We start from the raw sequence: 18,902 nt of genomic DNA on the forward strand, positions 1-18,902 counted from the left end.
TTGAATTATTGCATGCAAATGGTGGTTACGGGCCTGGAAACCGTTTAAGTTGAATAGTTGGTCCAACTTATTGAACTTCCTCCCTTCTCCTAATTCCCCAAATGAAAAGGGGTTTTAACCAGTTTTGCATAGAGAATCTTAAGATGCGTTTGCTCTAATTCCATGATTAAGTTGAAGACACACAGGGGCACTATAAAGCTGGACTTGGGGATTTTGTAACATTAAGAGTTCCCCTGACATCTTACACTAATCATCTACCTGGCAGACCTCGGAGGATCCCTCCCCACTCCTGCCTTAACCATAACAGCTTCTGGATCCGTCAGGTCCAAGTGGAAGCAGCTCCTGGAAGCTGTGGCCTTAAGCCCAGAGAGACTGGCACCGGATGGGCCTTCTTTCCTGAGGATGGACCCAGGGGTTTCTCAGCTCTGTGTCACTCTCACAGACTTCTTGGGATTTTTGCCCTCAGTCCCACAGATTAGAAGATGTGCTTGGCGTCTCTTAGTTGTGACGGCTTCCCCCTCTGTTCCTCTTGTGCTCCTGCTGCTGCCGCTGGTGACGACAGCCACTGTTGCTTGTTAGATGCCAGTTGCTGTGTAAATACTTTATGCGCCTTAGCTCTTGCGGTCTAAGTAGGGATAGAGACCATTCTCAGAAAGGGGAAGCGAGGCTCAGGAGGGTCAGGCTTGTCACACAGCGGGTGGCTGGCAGAGCTGGAACTCAGTTCTGTCAATTTCAAAGACCATCCTCTCAAGCCCTCTGCTTTCCTGCCTTCCTGCCACAGCCCAGCTTGGCTTTTGTTTGGTAAATTATCTTCCTCTCATGTCCAGCCTCAGAAAATGGTGACCTGTAAATGCCTTCTTCCCGAATTGTGTTCCTTGTATCACGTTTTGGGGTATCATTATTGCCAAGGGTTCTGGTGGCGTCTAACCCTGTCCCGCGTCTCTGCTTCTCCCCCGCAGCCCTTGCCCCCCGCCAGGCAGTGTGGCTAAATGGGTGGTGGTGGTGGAGGGGAGAGTGAGTGGCAAGGGCAGTGGGTGGGCCCAAGGATGGAGTAGATAACCTAAGAAGGGCTGAGAGGGGGATTTGGCGGAAGATGTGCTATCTGTGACCACCCATGCTCACAGTGACTGCTTGGTGTTTTACTGAGAAGCGTCCTCATCCAAGAGGAAGATCGTGGGCATCAGAGCCAGAGAGACCAGGGAAAGAACCCAGATCTGCTCCTCAAAAACACGCTCACTGAGTTTGTTTCTTAGTCTGTAAATGGAGATGATGATACCAACCTGGCAAGCTTGCTGTAAGGATTAGAGATCTATATGCAAACCCCTCTCATATAGTATAGTACGTGCTCAGTAAAAGGAAGCCATTACTATATTACTATCATTAAATCAGAGGGGAAACTCCTAGTGGAACATTTCAAACTCCTTAACCTGATCCACCAGGAGGTGTTTCTTGTTCCACTGCTGTGTTCCCAGCTCCAGCTGTGTACTGTGAGAGGGTGACATAGTATTCAAAGAATGTGAAAGTAGGTCCTGATTCCTTGGTTCAGCGATTGTCCACAGCTTTGGCCGTATAGCCTTCCAGGAATGGATACATTCAACGTTATATTACTGGTATATTCCTCCCTCAACTTCCTCTCACACTTCCTGCCTCCCAGGCCAACAAAGAGGAACCTAAACATTGTTTCTTTGCCTTCAGGAATCTGGGAAATTCAGAGAGGCAGGGGTGCCAGTTCTAGAGCATACGCTTCATGAGGACAAGGGCTTCGTCTCGAATGAGCACTGCTGTCTCCTCGTCAGCTAAAAGAGGTGTGCACTGAATCTTTGGTGATTAAATAGACTATAGGTCTTCTTAGGCTGTTTGTTGCACATGTACGGCAGGGTTTCTCAGCATGGACTCTTGCCATTTTGGACCTGATCACCCTTTGTTGTGGGTGCTATCCTGTCCAGCCCTGGCTTCTGCCCACTCCATGCCAGCAGCACCCCTCAAGTGGTGATAGCCGGAAATGTCTCTGGATATTGCCAGATGTCTTCTCCTCAGAGGCCCCATCACCTCTACCTAGATGAGCACCCTTGGTCTGCAGAGAGAGGGTTTGGTTAGGGTTCTGTTGAGAGGTTTGGGTTTGTAATGTGAAGGAAGTCAAAAGAATTTTTTAAAGATGTGAGAGTGTACTGTATGTTTGATACCAGTAAAAAAAAAAAAAAAAAAAAGTCTCTTTCATTGAAATCCACTACACACACTTCCCTCCCAGTTTCTGCAACTATCTGTTAGAGGAACAGGGAAGAGAGGGTTGCCGGCTGCCTGCTTCCCGGGGCTGCAGCTTTGCCAGCAGCTGACCGCACTGCTACTTTAAGAAACAGTAACTGTAGATGGTACAGCTTCCAGTTCACTGTTGAATCAGCAAGTCCAGTACAGACTGACCTGTTTACAAGGCAGATCACTTAACGAATCTCGGCTTGTTTTCCCTTTTAAAATTGATTTTGTGGATATGGCTCTGTTCTGTTTGCTAAGGACGGCTGAGGTTCAGGCACGAGGTATAGGCTTTTTAGTGTTTTCTAGTGACTGTCTGGATTAGATTTGGCTTGCGGGAGAATGGCTTTCCTTGCGCTGGCCAAGCCAGCCAACGATTCACTACTGTCAGAAGTTCCGACAGTATTTTTCTTATTTTGACACCTGGATATACATAAAACTGTCCAGCACCCGGAAGGAACCCTGAAAATTAGAGAATCCAACCTCCTTCATTAAGAAATGAGGCAACACATGGCACAGGGAGATCACCTCGGTGCTTTGCGACCACCTAGAGGAGTGGGCCAAGGAGGGTGGGAGGGAGGGAGATGCAAGAGGGAGGAGATACGGGGATATATGTATATGTATAGCTGATTTACTGTGTTATGCAGCAGAAACTAACACAACACTGTAAAGCAATTATACTCCAATAAAGATGTTAAAAAAAAAAAAGAAATTAGGCAAGTCATTTTCCATAGAAGCTGACACATTTCCTTTCAAACACCAATACATCCGCATCCTGAGGTGTTAAGCAGAATAGAGCTATTGTTGAGCGTGATCCTGTTGGTTTTCGTGAGGACCTTCTCTGCCTTGATCTGACGGAAAGACTATTCGAAGAACATAACGTGGGCACAATCTTGTATTAAAAGTAGGATTCAGCAAAAACGGCCGCCTTGATGAGAACACACCAAGAGTCAATTCTAAAACTCCATTAAAAAATGTAAGTGTGTAGGGGCTTCCCTGGTGACGCAGTGGTTAAGAATCCGCCTGCCAACGCAAGGGACACGGGTTCGAGCCCTGGTCCGGGAAGATCCCACACGCCGCAGAGCGACTAAGCCCGTGCGCCACAACTACTGAGCCTGCGCTCTAGAGCCCGCAAGCCACAACTACTGAACCCGCGTGCCTAGAGCCTGTGCTGTGCAACAAGAGAAGCCACCGCAATGAGACGCCCAGCCCCCCCCCCCGCTCGCCGCAACTAGAGAAAGCCTGCGTGCAGCAACGAAGACCCAACGCAGCCAAAAATAAATGAATAAATAAATAAGTAAATTTATTTTTTTAAAAAAGTGTGTATATGGCTTGACTGGACAGTTTAGCAGTGAGGGATAAAGAGCAGGAAGTCTCAGGTCACCTGTATGCAAATCAGGTCTTTGTGTCCTGAGGCCACACCTTATCAAACCTTTTTAGGCCCTGGGCTGCTGGGCTGTAAAATGGTAAGAAGTAATAATGACATCTGAATACGCAGGCTTGCGAGGATTCAGTGCTGTGATGAAGGTGACTTGCTGAGCACACAAGCAAGAATTCAGTCCATGCACGTCAGCCCCTGGCAGTGTTGTCCTACGAAGCGCTGCCTCCTTGTCTCATGCTAGAACCCTCCCTGGACTCTGGAGACTACAGAGGTTTCTTCCGAAACCTAGAGCAGTGAAACTGAACAGACCGAAATGACTTTGTATAATTATCTCCTGCACAAAAAAAAGAGTAAAAGACCAGAACGTGGGGACAGAGGCGTTTAAAAAGAGGCATATAAAGCAAAGGTTTATCAGTGATATTTTTTTCTGGGTGAAATGGTGGTATTCTCATGTTTTATTTGCTTAAATTGACATCATGTTGTATGAGGTGAACACAAATTATACTCATGCTAAACCATCATAAATTGAATGGTAGCTTTAAAAATTAGTAAAAGTTCGGGCTTCCCTGGTGGCACAGTGGTTGAGAGTCCGCCTGCCGATGCAGGGGACGCGGGTTCGTGCCCCGGTCCGGGGGGATCCCACATGCCGCGGAGCGGCTGGGCCCGTGAGCCATGGCCGCTGAGCCTGCGCGTCCGGAGCCTGTGCTCGGCAACGGGAGAGGCCACAACAGTGAGAGGCCCGCGTACCGCAAAAAAAAAACAATTAGTAAAAGTTCAAAATACACAGTTTTAAAAATGAAAAAGTGCAACGGACATTTCCTACCTTTGGATCCTTATACCACCCCGTCCCCCAACCCCATTAGGGAAAGAACCCTGTCTATATTCTGCTGTATGCTTTGGGCAGCCAGGGGTATATCTTCTGGGCATATTTGGTGGAGAAGTCAGCTAAACTCTTCAAAGGAAGAAAAGTCAGTATTAGAATAAATGCCAGTAGATTTTCATATAAAGGCAATAGACTGTTCATGTGAAAACCTACTCAGAAAAGGTTAAGGTTTGGGGGTTTTTTTGGTTCAGTTTTTTCCCCCAATCCTTTTGTAATTTAAACCCCCCAGACAGCATAAAACCTGTATCAAATAGCAAATTAGTATTTATGTAAGTCAATGCTGTAGTTCCCCGGGCAGTCCAGAGAGAGCGACGGATGCATTGTGGGTCAGACGCCACCGTCGCAGGTGCTGACCCAGCGCCTCGCTCTTCATCACGTTCTGTAACGTAGCTACTTGAGGCTCCGGCTCTGGCGGCAGAATGCAGTCATGGTGGTTATTGTGGGTTTGCGTTTGTCAGACACCGTCCGGCACACTCATCATAACTAGAAAAGAGTTGTAAACCTGGTGCTTTGGGGAAGGTTGATTTATCAGACTCCACCTGCTCAACAGGGTCCCTTGTTTGCCTCCACACTAGTCCGTAATCATGCTTCCTTGTGACCTCCAGGCTAGGGAGCGGTGTTCAGAAATGCGTTTTTTGTATCAGGTTCAACACCCAGGTCCATAATTCCGGGACTGTAGTCTGCAGAGCTCTGCCCCTGGTGTCTGATGCTTGCCCCACACCTGAGCCCAGCCCTCTGCTCTGCCATCCCCTCCACCTCTGAGCTGGCTCAGTTTTGTGCACATCTCTTGCCAGGAAGTTCACTATCTTGAGGTGCCCTGGGGACTGTGTCTCGGAGGGTCAGTGGCTGGTAGAGAGCATTCCTTTTACAGATTCCAGACCCTGGTGGGTCAGCTGTGAGCTGGTGCTTGCCCCTCACCGCCAGCCTCTTAGGTCATACATCCAGACGTGGGGCTGTCAAGCATTACTTGAGTTTTTCAACCTGAGGCCTGATGTAGCTGGACCCCAACATTCCTGAGCAAGACCTGCTAATCCAGTATAGGGAGAAAGGAAAGGTAGCAAGGATGGAGAGGCTTCACTTCTGCAGATTGAAGACACCATGTCCTGTTACCTCCAAACCCCGTACATGGTGCTGGGTGAAGCCCGTCTCAGTGGATGACTCCTCTGGTGAATAAGCTGGTAGTATGTTGCCATCTAGTGGAACGTATGGCAAACTAAAGATTAATGTACTCTGACCGCAGAGTTCAGCAGAGCTAATTAAATCAGCCCGAGAAAATAACGGAAAGTCTTTTCTAAAGGCAGGTGTTTTGGAAACACGTGCAAATTCAAGTGAGGCGAAGGGTGACTTTTAGTAGTCATGTTTTCTTAAAGTTGGCAAAAGGTCACCCAAGAGTTCTTGAATATTTACCACCAAGGAACTAACAAATTTTTTGATCATATAACCCGGTCAAGGCCCTGCATTGTCATTGTCATCTATACAACAGGCCCAGTTTCCTATCCAGGATCCTAGGCCCAAAAGGCTTGGCTATCACGTGGTTATTTTTGTATTTTTTAAAATGTGATTTTAAGGTTTCCAGTGTCTTTCTTACATTTCCAGTTTTCCTGTTAAACTTCCACAGGATAAATATGCTTATTTTTAGGAGACGCGAGCACCTGACTTGACAAAGTAGGAGTTTCCCATTTTAAATTCTAACTAGCATCCCAGAAGTGTCCGCTTCTGTGGTTTCAGACCTGACTTGTGTGAAGACCTGCAGACTTACATTACATACACTGTGGAATGTTTCACGACCACTGAAACATTTTCCTTGTTTCTTTGCTCTTTTGCTTCTGTTTGCTTAGATCCCTCCCTGGTGCCACAGCAGCTGAGTGCGCGTCAAATCTGAAGAAAATCTACACAGTACAAACGGTACAGGTAAGATCAAGAAAGCTGCTGTTCGTGGGACAGTTAATCATCCAACCTGAGACCTGTGCTGTGCTGGCAGCGCCCACCCGGGGCTGTGCCCTGACCTCAGCTCACATGTCCACTCTGGCAGAGCAGCCCTCAGCCACATCTACCCCAAAGGCCAGCGGAGCACATGCCCGAGTGGCCTGCTCTTCTCTTGGTGACGTGTGGAACCTTATCGTCTCCCAGACCCTCGTGACTCTGGTGTGGTTTTGACCATATCACTCTGTGTCCTCATTTAAGCACCAGCTTAGCCGCTCCCTCTCTGGGCTCTGTTTGCCATCGGTGAGAGGCCCTGGCACCACCTGCAAGCTTATGAAAGTCACAGGGACGGATAGTGTTGAGCCTGAAAGTGGAAGGTCTCGGCCCCGTGTCCTACTCCACGTTCAAATTCCGTCATCCTAAACTGGGCAGGGATCAGCCCTTTAATTTGTGTAAGACTGGTGTGATGGTAGCACCTGCCTCCATGGGTGGGTATGAGGACCGGATGAGATGATGTCTTCATCAGGCTTAGCAGGAGACCTGACACATGGTAGGTTGCCAGCAAATGTAAGCTCTTAGATCTCTTAGTTCTTTCTCTACACAACTCTTAGGATGAACATTCAAAAAACAAAACAAAACAAAACAAACCCTGGTTTATTTAGTTGATCACATTACTCTTTTCTTCCAAAGCAAATTCTATCAAGTTTCTCCCCCTCCATTGTTGTACACACGCTAAGCCTGTGAAGGCTGCTTCATACTTGCATTGACTGTGTGTCCGGAATTTTCTAGAAGGGCCAGTTTTAAATTGTGTGTTCTGCCCTTAAGTCTTTTAACGTGTTAGAAATTCCAGTAGATCGGTGTCTCTTCGGCAGCCTCTCACTCGCACAGGCGTTGTGCAGAGATCTTTTTTCAGACACTTCTCCCAGTATCTGGTTCAGGAAATTTAGTACTCATGGTTATGCAGCCCCAGGACTCTGATTGTAAAGTGCCTCGTGTGGCCACAGAGGGCCCTAAGCCGGGTGTAAAGACGCAGTCCCTACCACAGGCTGTCTCTGAACTATTTGAGAAAATGACCTAAGCATGTGGAGAGCAGAATAACAGCGCTGTTGTAAATAAGCATTCAGTGCCAAGTACAAGCAGTGTCACAAGACAGCACGTGGGCCACCGTCCAGAGGGACAGATGCTCTCAGAGTCCAGGAACGGGTCCCCTTCACTTCTCCCCTTGTTACCTCTTCCCAGCACCGCTGTGTAAACCTCAGAGCGCTTGATTCTAAAGCCTGTCCTCATGTAGAAGTCCTTAGAGCCCACTGATTTTTTTTTTTTTTTTTGAGGTCCTCGTTAGACTTTTCCCATGCTATTGTGACATTGGATCCACATCACAGCTGTGCCTGGGTTTCCAGGAAGGCATTGGTAAAGTTACACCGAGGGATTGGTTTGTTTCCCTGACCCTGTGTGATGACAACAGAGCATTGGTTGAGCCTTGGTATCTGGCAGCAAGTGACATAGGGTCTTCAGGGACCAGGCCGGCACATACTAGGAAATACCTTCTTAAAAACTTCATTGGGGGCTTCCCTGGTGGCGCAGTGGTTGAGTCCACCTGCCGATGCAGGGGACCACGGGTTCGTGCCCCGGTCCGGGAAGATCCCACATGCCGCGGAGCGACTAGGGCCGTGAGCCATGGCCGCTGAGCCTGCGCGTCCGGAGCCTGTGCTCCGCAACGGGAGAGGCCACAACGGTGAGAGGCCCGCGTACCGCAAAAAAAAAAAAAAAAAAAAAAAAAAATAAACTTCATTGGGATGTGATTTTTTCAGTAAATGCAGGTCTCTTAAGTGTAGAAGTTTGATAAATTTTGACAAAGATACACAAACGTGTAACTATCACCCGATCAGGATTTTAAAATTCCATCCTGTCAGGAAGGTTTTCTTCATGCCCTTTTCCTACCAGTCCTTTACCGGAAGCAACCACTATTCGCATTTCTGTCACCATGCATTGGCTTTGTCTTTTATTGAGCCTCATATGAATGGCGTACTGTATTGTGCTCGGTTCCTTTCACTCCATAAATACTGAAGGATCAAATGCACGAATGAGAAATTAATAAATGAATCACTTTTCTGTCACAGCAGACTGCTCACGTGATGATCTGTTAAGCTGTGACCACACATTCCCGGTGGCGGCAAAAATTGATTCTTGGTGTGGCCAAAAAAAATCATGCTGTTTTTATGTAGAAAGCACAGATAGGCATGCAGTACATAAATAGGTATATAGTCTCTTGGTGGTATTAAAGTTTCACAAGAAAGTGAGTAGGAAAAGGGCTCCTTCAACATAGGGGGGTGATAATGAAACACTGCCCCAAGGGGTCAGGAAGTTCTGTCATATCTCCGATGAGTCTGTCCTCCTCCGTTTCTTCATCTGTAAAATGGATAGTAGCAGTTCCTCCTCCCTAGGGTTGAGTGAGCGTTAAATGAGATTGCATAGTTCTTGGTAGTGCTTGGTACTTAGTAAGCCCTCAGCTGTGGGCAGCTTTTACAGAAGGTTGGATACTGCACTTCAGCTTCATTGGTTGACCGGGGAGGATGTGGGCCTGGGTGTAGGGTGGTCACACCGCCTGGGTTGGTATCTCACATCCGCTACTTAGTAGCTCAGGCAAGTTGCTTCTCTGTATCTGTTTGCTCATCTCTAAGACGGGCGTAATTGTGATCCCAACTGCATCGTGACGTTGTGAGAGTGAAATGGCACAAGGACGTAAAAAGCACCCAGTAAGTGCTGGAGAATAATAATGAATGCGTCTGCCGTTACTTGCCTACTTCTATGGGAACATCTTCTCGTACATTCCTCAAGTCATGTTTTAAATCACAAAGCTGCGTACCACTACTTCTAGATGATTTATTTCAAGCAGTTATTCCCCAGATTATACCACTGTGAATACCTCTACTTAGGAAAATGTATTTAACTTGTCGATGAGTTTGGGGATTTCAGGCTGTGTCCTTAATATCTGTGAATAGCCCTTAGTATTTGAGAACTAGCCTGGGTGCTGATTTTAAAGTCATTTGAGGATATGCCTTTGCCCCACTGTCTTTTCATTTTGTGGTTGTATGTGGATTCTTGAACTCTTGCTCCGTCAGCACTAAAAAATTACGTCCCTAATCGTGTCTGTTTTTCCCTCATCTGTGTTTAGATGCAGTGTAGTTATCGTGTGGTATTAATGATTGCTTTCCATAAGGACATATTGAATAATATGTCTTTTCGTACTTTGAGGCCCTCAGCAAATCAGAGATGCTGATGGGGGTGGCAGAGGAATTGTTATCCCCATTTATTAGCTGGAGGGGCTGAGGCTGGGAGGTAAGTGGCCTGAAAAGTGGCAGAAACAGCCAATCGCGCTGTGCTCTGGGACCGGAACTCCCTCCTCTTCTAGGTCCATCCTCTTGCTTTTGGTCCACCCTGACTGAGGAGTGAGGGAGGCCTGTGTCTCCAGCCGGCCCACTGACCCCTGCTGAGGACAGTCTCATCACAGCCACCAGTAATGCCCTCTGGTTGGAGTTAAATTTGTTCCCTACTTACCTGCCTTTCTTGGAAAATTCCATGTTTCATCTAGACGTGTTTTCCAGGCACTTACTGATTCCTTTTGCTCTTCTGTAAACATTTCAAAGTTTCCCACATTTCTTCTGTGTTTTTATGTCCTCAATACATGCAGCGCGGAATAGAACACAGCTGCTGACCAAGCCTGATTCTACCTGTGGCAGAAGGGAGTTACCGGCCAGGTAACGATTTGCAGGGGATCCTCCCTTGCTACCACAAGACCAAAATTCCAGCCCTGAAAACTCATTCCTGTGTAGCACTCTAACCCACCTCAGGTATCACGTTCAAGGTTTTGCCACACTGTGTCCTGTTGTTCTATGTCCTTTGCAGTGGTCCCATAAATTGACCGACTTTTTACTTAAATTTACGGAAAACAGAAGCTTCATATTTCTTCTGTAAATGGATATCCAGCATCATTTATCATAAACAGAAGGCCTTCAGAGAAATATAGATACAATCTCTTAAAATGAAGAGAATCTTCCTTCTGTACTTGCGTATGGCCGGTGATATCGAGGCATCGTCCCTTATCAGAAGGTTGTGGAGCTCCTGTGCTCTCGCAGGTCATTAAGGTAGGGCAGCAGATTGCTTTGCAAATCATTGGGAAAGGAGGGCTGTCCCTTTTGGGAGGAGAGGTTTTATAGGTCAGGACCGATAATGGAGAATGATAGAAAGATTGATTCAAAGTCGTCACTGCCCTGGAACACAGCAGGGCAGCCCACGGTGGGTGGCATCCTGCAATAGAGTGACCTGCAGTGAACCATTTGGGTGAAGGGACGGGGTCGAGGGAAGAAAGAGAGAAACTCCCTCCTGAAAAAAGAGGGGGAAAGCCCTGCAGGCAGGCCTACTTCATAGTTCTGTTTAGTGAAGCTTAGTATCGAGAGTAACAGGATTATGTAGCTGTCATTTAATTTATTCATGGGGTACGTGATGGGATCAACATTATAGTCACAGCCCAGTTGTGCAGAAACAGAACTGAAGTCAGAGTACCTGGATCCTGTCTGCTGGCATGTTGGCAGTGGAAGCCGCTGTGCAGGTGGGGTGGGAGATTAAATCTTGTAAAGTGAAAGTGATTCAGTCACTTCAGATGTAAAACTTGGTCTCTCAAGGGGGATCAGAATATGCCACCCCAAAAACGTCACTTTAACTTAGGAATTACTTTGAACTGAAGGCAGTTGAAAAACAGCAGACCCAGGAGGAGCTCTCTGACCTCCTCTATCTGCCTGAAATCAGGGCACAAATTACCCTTTTAAAGGTGACATAAATTTACATTTGTAAAGGTATCCCTTCTTCTTACCACTGGAGTCTGCGTAACAGACCAACTAAGCAAATGTATGTACCCTGTATTTCCTCAGCACAGTCACACCATATACCACCTCTAGGGGCCCCAGACCCCCTTTCCTTTGTCTGGTCACTCTCCACAATTTATCGTCCTTTGTTAAAATGGTGTATAAGCCTTTGAGTCCAATCACGTCTTTGGGTTTTCACCAAAGTGAAAGCCCTGTGCACTGAAAAATCTTAACACCGGTAAACATATACCTATGGGCCTTACCCAGGAAGCCGGATACACACTGCTCTGCTGTTTCCCTCAGCTTTCCTCCTGTTCTCTGAATGTGTGAACCCCACTTAGCTCCCTGACGCAGACTTTGTTTTTCATTCATTGACTTAACTGCGTGGTGAGAAATTGCCCACTCCCCTATCAGTCTTCCAAACTTTGATTCTCACTTTAAGTCAAGCCCTTTGGAATGCAAAGCAAAACCCATTTCTCTCTCCACTACCTGGCTCTCCCAGGTCAGAAACACTTTGCTTTCAGCCTGTTGTATCTGCTGTGAATTAAAAAACATCCATTAAGCTCTTCAGTTGCCTTTCTTCTGGGCTCTGCCCTTCCCATAAACCATTGACTTACTTGGTGGCATGCAAGCCCCAGCCAATTAGAAATACCTAAGGAATGAAAATGTTTGTTTAAAATTTCAGAAATACTTTGAAAGATTTCTATGCTATGACCCGCAGAAGAAATGCTGTATTTGTTGGGTTTTTGGGGGGTGTATTTGCTGGATGTTTTTCTTTTCTTTCTTTCTTTTTCCTTTTTTTTTTTAACACCATGTTGTCTGTCACCACATCTTTTCTTCTCAAGTATTTTCAAGTATATTCTCTCTTTTTTTTTTTTTTCCTTCAGAACATGTAGTAAAAAAAAAAAATGAGGAAATTTGCCAGTTTTCCTGGTAATGATTGATCATCTATTTGGCAAAGGACTGTTGGGAGGAGCATAATTGCTTCAAGCAGGACTAGTAGGTTGGGGAAATCCCAACTTAACAAATTTAAGTGGACACCATTGTCTAGTGAATCTAAGCACACCTGGGACTCACCACAGCGCCCTGCCCTCCTTGGTGTCCACACGTGTTGACTGAGTAAGTGATGCCTGACTTCCCTCCCTCTCCTTGGGTTGTCATTAAGGCTTTTGAAAAAAACACTTCATTATTATTAATAAACATTGTGCTTATGTTTACTGCAAACATCTACTGTTTGCAGACCACTTAGAATTAATTATAAGTCTAAGGGTTTTGAAATCTATTTGCAAGGTTCTATCTGTAGTAAAATTTAGATGATTTAACAAACACAAAAGCATGTTACAGAGAATATGACCAAGAATTATCAAGTTTCCCGTGAAACAGCGCTTTCGCTTCCGCAGGGGAGGAAGAAGGTCCAAGGAGCTGTGTGATGCCGGGTTCCTTCCTTCAGCTCTTTTGCCATCATACATGCTTGACTAGTATACTACACACTGCGTGAGGTTTGCAATATGGAAACAGACCGACTTAGTGCCATGGACTTTAATGGGGGTCTTTTCCATGAGGTCACCGCATATTTCACTCTCATTTTGTGTTCATGCAGAAACATGCAGATAGGCACTTGAATAAGTACGTTGGGTCAGGGTGAAGTCTCTCACTGTATCTTCTTGGGCTGTAATCTCCTCCTCTCACCTTTGCCAAGACTAACAAAATCAGTTGTCTGTGTTTTCAAGAGAAACTTCTAAAGCTACACACGGTAGCACGATCCTTAGTGTGAGGTTCTCACCTTTGGAATGGGAGAAGCATTTTGTTGTGTTTTCCAAAAGGTACTTCAAACACTGGGTGAAAAGTTAGGATTTGAGAACTTTGGCAAGGGTGTGAGGGCAGGTGCTCTGGCCTGGTATGCCTTTTAGGAGACTTGAAGTTTGCTGACACCAAAGTCCTTTTGGTGGAAGCCGGAATGTATATTCCAGCATAAGTGTGTCCATAAATTCTGCACAGGTCATTGCCACATCATTGCAGAAGTCCTAGGCTAGAGCTAAGGCAGTGGCATAGTCAGTGTGATGAAGGGCACGTGCTGGTGGGCAAACATCTTCAACAGGTGCCGCTCACTCTGTGACCTCGTCCATGACCTCGTGACCTCGTCCATGGCTTCTAGGACTGGAGAAAGATGTGCCTAAAATATGTAGTAATATCTGCAGAGGAAATAGCTTAGTGGTTAAGGGTACAGGTTTTGGAATCCAACTGCCTGGCCTCAGATTCCAGCTCTGCCTATTCACACCCATACCACAGGCTATAACTGAAATACTGGAGTAATCTTATTATTTGCACTGATAGCAAACCATTTATAAGGTGGGTATCTCCACAAAGACAGATGTCTGAGCATCTACTGTTACTACAGAGCTATTTTCAGTTACTTCCTACATTAGCACCGTTTCCGTATAAGGGACCCAAGGTATTCTTTTTGTTTGTTTTTTCCTAGCATTTAAAAAAATTTTTTTCTCATATCCTTTTTTTAAATAACTTTTATTGGAGTATAGTTGATTTACAAAGTGTTAGTTTCAGGTGTACAGCAAAGTGAATCAGTTATACATATATCCACTTTTGTTTTTTATATCCACTTTTGTTTTTTTAAGATTCTTTTCCCGTGTAGGCCATTACAGAGTATTGAGTAGAGTTCCCCGTACTATGTGGCAGGTACTTATAAGGTATTCTTAATAAATCTATTGTCAGGTGGTTTTTGTTTTTTTTTTTCTGCCTTCAGTTTCATCTTATCATTCCCTGTTGCTGGCCTTGCAGTTAATTTGGCTCCAGTTTTTTATACAACGTGGGCTCAAACAACCCATAAGGATTCTCATTCAACATCGATAAAATTTCATTCCACCTATGCCGCTCTGTTCATGGTGCCCTTGGATTCATGTTTCTGACTGTCCTGTTGCTTGTTCTGTTCTCCTCAGCTCCACTAGGAGGCCCAGACAACCACCCTTGACTTCACCACGCAGGGTGATATTTTTCATTTGTATAGTAATTCTGTTCATAGAGTTGGTAGCGTAGAGATTCCTGGTACCGTTCCAAACAAGCTGGGAAAGGCTTTCTTCTTTGTAAAAACTCCCTTCTTGTCCTAATCCTCGTGGTCATAGCACACAGTGATGCTTGGGAGGATTAGTCCGTGTGCCTCAGTTTCCTTATCTATAAAACAAGAATAATAATTGTACCTCCTAATTAGGTTGTCATTAAGATAAATTACATAAACATGTAAAAGTCAGAGACCAGGGCTTCCCTGGTGGCGCGGTGGTTGAGAGTCCGCCTGCCGATGCAGGGGACGCGGGTTCATGCCCCGGTCCGGGAAGATCCCACATGCCGCGGAGCGGCTGGGCCCGTGAGCCATGGCCGCTGAGCCTGCGCGTCCGGAGCCTGTGCTCCGCAACGGGAGAGGCCACAACAGTGAGAGGCCGGCGTACCGCAAAAAAAAAAAAAAAGTCAGAGACCAAATCCTGGCCCTATTACTGTTGCTGCTGTTACTGTCACTCTATTATTTTTATGTAATCTGTTTCTGACTACCAGCCACCCTGTGTCTTAGTTCCAGCTGTTGTAACAGAATACCATAGACTGGGTGGCTTCAGCAACAAACACTGATGTCTCACAGTTCTGCAGGCTGCAAGTTCAAGATCAGGGGTGCCAGAATGGTCAAGTCCTGGTGAAGGCATTCTTCCTGGGCTTATAGACAGATAGGCATCTTCTCATTATATCCGCACATGGTGGACAGAGAGGGCTAACTCTCTTCCTTTTCTTATTGGGACACTAATCCCATCATGGGGGTGGGGGTTCCATCCTCATGGCCTAATTATGCCCGAAGACCCCACCTCCTAATTCCATCCTTTTGGGGGCTTGGGTTTCACTATATGAGTTTGGAGAACACACAGTCATGGAATTCCTAACACCGTGCATCTTGGGCAACTTGTGGCTTTGGCAGCTGAGCTATTTCCTTTTCCTCCTGGGAGAGGAAAGGAAGGGGGACAGAGCACATGAGGTGATTCCTCTTTGCCTCCTCTGTACCCCATCCCCCAATCCAAAGTGTAACCGACTCTCTCTAGGCTTAGAAAGAAGACAGGGTCAGTGTCATGAGGAAATATGGTTCAGTACACATATTCAGCCCTACAGGCTTTTATTAGATGCCATATACCTGTCAGAAAAATCCTTAGCAAGGTCCTTACCCTGTTTTATGTGGAGACACATTGCATAGGAATGTTTGCTAAACCATAGCTTCCTGAAGCATACAACTTAGCCTGACTTCAGAAAAGAACATTCTTTAATGTTATGTTACATTTTCTAGCAGAAAATTAGGAAGAATACTAAGAAAAATCTAGTTTGAATGGGTAGGACTTAATGAGAATCTGATTGTTTTTTCTTTAATGCATTAATTTTATAAGCTAGCAGCACAGTAAGTCAATACTGGGTGTATTAAACAACGTGTTTTTCTTTTAAAGATATTCTGGAGTGTGTACAATAATATTCCTCCTGTGACTAGCCTGCCTTTGAGATGTAGTTATCATTTAATGAGAGGAGAGAGGCGGCCACTTTGGTAAGTGTCTTCTGTATAGTTTGAGGTTAAGGTGGGAGGGAAATGGTTGTGAACTTAATAAAATAACTTCATGCCAAATTGGAATGCCAAAGTAATTTTCTCCTGGTGGTGTCGCAAAGTCATTTTAGCCATGATTTAATTTTGAAATAGACCCCTTCCCTCTACCCCTTTCCCCTTGTGCTCCAGGGTGATGAGCAGGTGTCTCAGCATCCGCCCATGGAGGACCCCATTGCAGTCTCACAATACGTAGGTCCTCATTAGCTCGCTGAAGGTGCCGTGCAGGTCTTTGTATCGGGGTGTGGCATCATTTGGGTTTGTTCTTTCACTTGTTCAATAATGACCTGGACAGTGGAGTGAAAAAGCTTATAGGCTGGAGGGGAGATGAGGGAACAGATGTGGTACCCACATCTGTTATATGAACAAAGATCATATAACCTCAGACATACCTCATGTGGACCACATAGAAAGTGTATGATACTGACCACGGCCCAGGGTCGAGGGGAAGGTGTCTTTCTTCTTTAATAGCTGGAGTAGTGTTGAGGGTGGAGGACAGTAAGCCAGTTTGCCTAGGCTGGAGTCCCAACTAGTGGTAAATCCTTGCATCATGTCCCTCAACTGATCTAAGCCATTTACTCATTAATAAAATGGGAATATATCTTAGCTCTTTGGTAGCAAATGGCAGAAACGTAAACCGAGCCAAAAAGAAAAAAATCTTTTGGCTTCTGTAACTAAACAGTCTACCGGTAAGGCTGATTTCGGGCAGATCTGGGTGCTCAATTCTTCTTAGGAATCTGACACTCTCTGTCAGACTTGCTTTGCTTTCCTCTGCTTTGGCTTAATGTTCAGGCAGGTTCTCCCATTTGTGGTGACAAAATGGCTTTTATAAGCTCCAGTCTTAAGCCCTACAAGTTTGTCAGTGTCAGCATTCACCAGCTCCAATAAAATGCCAGGGCAGGCTCACATCGGCCCAGCGTGGGTTGCCTTTCCATCCCTGGCCAATCATAAAGACCAGGAAGCAAACGTGGGTCATAAGCCCACCTTTAAAGCTAGGATATGGGATCAGCCCTATCAGAAAGGGTCTGGCATAAGAGTAGGGGACAAGTAGCTCCTTAGAGGGAAATTGGGGTGCTCTTGCCAGAAGAGGGAGCAGTTACTACACAGGGAGACAGCAGATGTCCTCTACCGGGGCTGAGTCCCCTATTAGGCTTATGACACAAGACTGAAATGCGAATCAGATGAGGCGATGTCAAGAGCATGACATTGAAATGTAAAGGCCGTCTCACATGTGAAGCACTTGTATGAGTTTGTCCACCCCAGGGGGTCTAGGGAACCTCTCCTCACCAGCTCCTTGAGGAGGATGAGAACCTGGTATCCCATCACCTTCCCTACCCTTTTGGCCACTGAATCCCACCTTCTTCCCTCCCCATCCCCTTCCTTTTTCTTTCATCTGCTTCTGTTTGCAGTAAAACGAACCGGGGAGAGTTTATTGCAGAATGCTCCATTGTTTTTTGTTTTTAATGTCATCCATTGTTAAACTAGATGTATGTAGAGCTACTTAATCCATGAGTGTAACTGTGAACATTGGTCTTTGATCCAGGGAAGAGGAGAGTAATGCAAAGGGTGGCGTATGGAAGATGAAAGTTCCCAAGGACAGCACGGTAGGTTTGCTCTCATCCTTTTCTAGAAGCTAAATCTGGGGTTGTTGACAGCTTACGATGAACCTTTTGTGCGTTCCAGACAGTCCGCCTGGTAGACTCAGAATGGGACTGGGGGTGAGAAGTTCTATTCTGACCTTGGGGGTTTTCTGCCTTACACTGTCACCTTGAAAATGCATTGTGAGTCTCTGTAGAAATGGTGTAATAGTGTGACTGTATCATATAGTTCTGAACAGCTACATGCCTATAAACTTTGCAGAAAAGCTGATTAGGGCTGTCATGTCCTCCACAGCCATGACCGACATGTGGAAGTGGGTCTACGTAGTGAGAAGCAGGATCCTTCCCAGCAAAGGCTCGTCCCTTCCCCACCGGGGCGACAAGCACTTCTGAGAATGACCCTGGCACAGAGAGTGGGGATGTGTGGGAGGCCTTGCATCTCACCGCCCTTTGGGGTTTCATGTGAGGCTGTGTCCAGTCTCCCTCTGGGGTTGATGAAACCCTGGTTGATGGCACAGCCTGCTCGGGCGCTGGTTGGCAGTGGTCAAGCCTCGGAAACCTGGGTTTCCCAGGAGTGGGCTCTAATTCATTGTACCGACTGAAAAGAGCATTCAGATCTATTCTTAAGCCGCCTTTGAAAATGGATGAAAGGACACATGCTCCCCAGTCTCACCTTTTCATGGTTTCTTTCACGCGGACGAGCTCAGAGGATTGAAACGTCTCCAGGGACCCATAGGCTCGACCTTGCATTGTTTCCCGATGAGCGCAAGCCGAAAGATATGACCCAATTTGTTTGTTAAAGGTGCAAACTGTCGTTACGATGCATAGCTGCGAGCTTTGGCTAGTATTCGGCGTATATAATTTTTACAACGTCAGGGGAGCAAACCAAAAAACAAGCAAGGCCTGTGAAGCTCTTCCTGCCCCCCTGAAAGGAGGGAAAGTTGTTTTGAATTGCCATAAGGGCACCTTTTCCTTGCCATGTTCTTTATTTACTTGCAGTAGACATTGACTTCTGGTAGAAACAGTCATGATGTCAGCGTTGGATGAAAGGTAGCTGAAAGACAAGTTTGTCCTCTCTCCTTGTCAGCTCACTTGACCACATTCAGTCGCAAATAATAACGCTTTCACATCTGCACAAGTGTCCTCACCCCAAGCAGCTCAGCCCTCTCTGTTGCTGACCGGTGGGAATCCAGTGGGTCAACCGCCTCTGAATTCACCACAGGAGAGGGAACATCCCCTTCCCCTAACTTCCTCTCAACACCCTCATCTTTGTTCCTAATAGCGTAAGAGACTGCAGATGAGACAGATAAAAAACAGAAGGGATGGTTTCTAGGTGGGAGACAGGTAGACCAGACGGAGGGTCTAGGAAAGAGAA

General features: G+C 46.1%; 1 protein-coding gene across 1 annotated transcript in view; it reads left to right on the forward strand.

Annotated features, from left to right (window-relative positions):
- EIF4E3 (eukaryotic translation initiation factor 4E family member 3) overlaps positions 1 to 18,902 on the forward strand; it is an 86,023-nt gene that overhangs the window by 55,530 nt on the left and 11,591 nt on the right. Inside the window, exons 7-9 of the mRNA XM_032648554.1 lie at positions 6,350 to 6,422; positions 15,781 to 15,875; positions 17,473 to 17,533. Coding sequence (XP_032504445.1) covers positions 6,350 to 6,422; positions 15,781 to 15,875; positions 17,473 to 17,533 — 229 coding nt within the window. The remainder of the gene's footprint in view (positions 1 to 6,349; positions 6,423 to 15,780; positions 15,876 to 17,472; positions 17,534 to 18,902) is intronic.

This window comes from Phocoena sinus, chromosome 11, assembly GCF_008692025.1.
Source record: "Phocoena sinus isolate mPhoSin1 chromosome 11, mPhoSin1.pri, whole genome shotgun sequence".
In the NCBI taxonomy this organism is placed as follows: Eukaryota; Metazoa; Chordata; class Mammalia; order Artiodactyla; family Phocoenidae; genus Phocoena; species Phocoena sinus.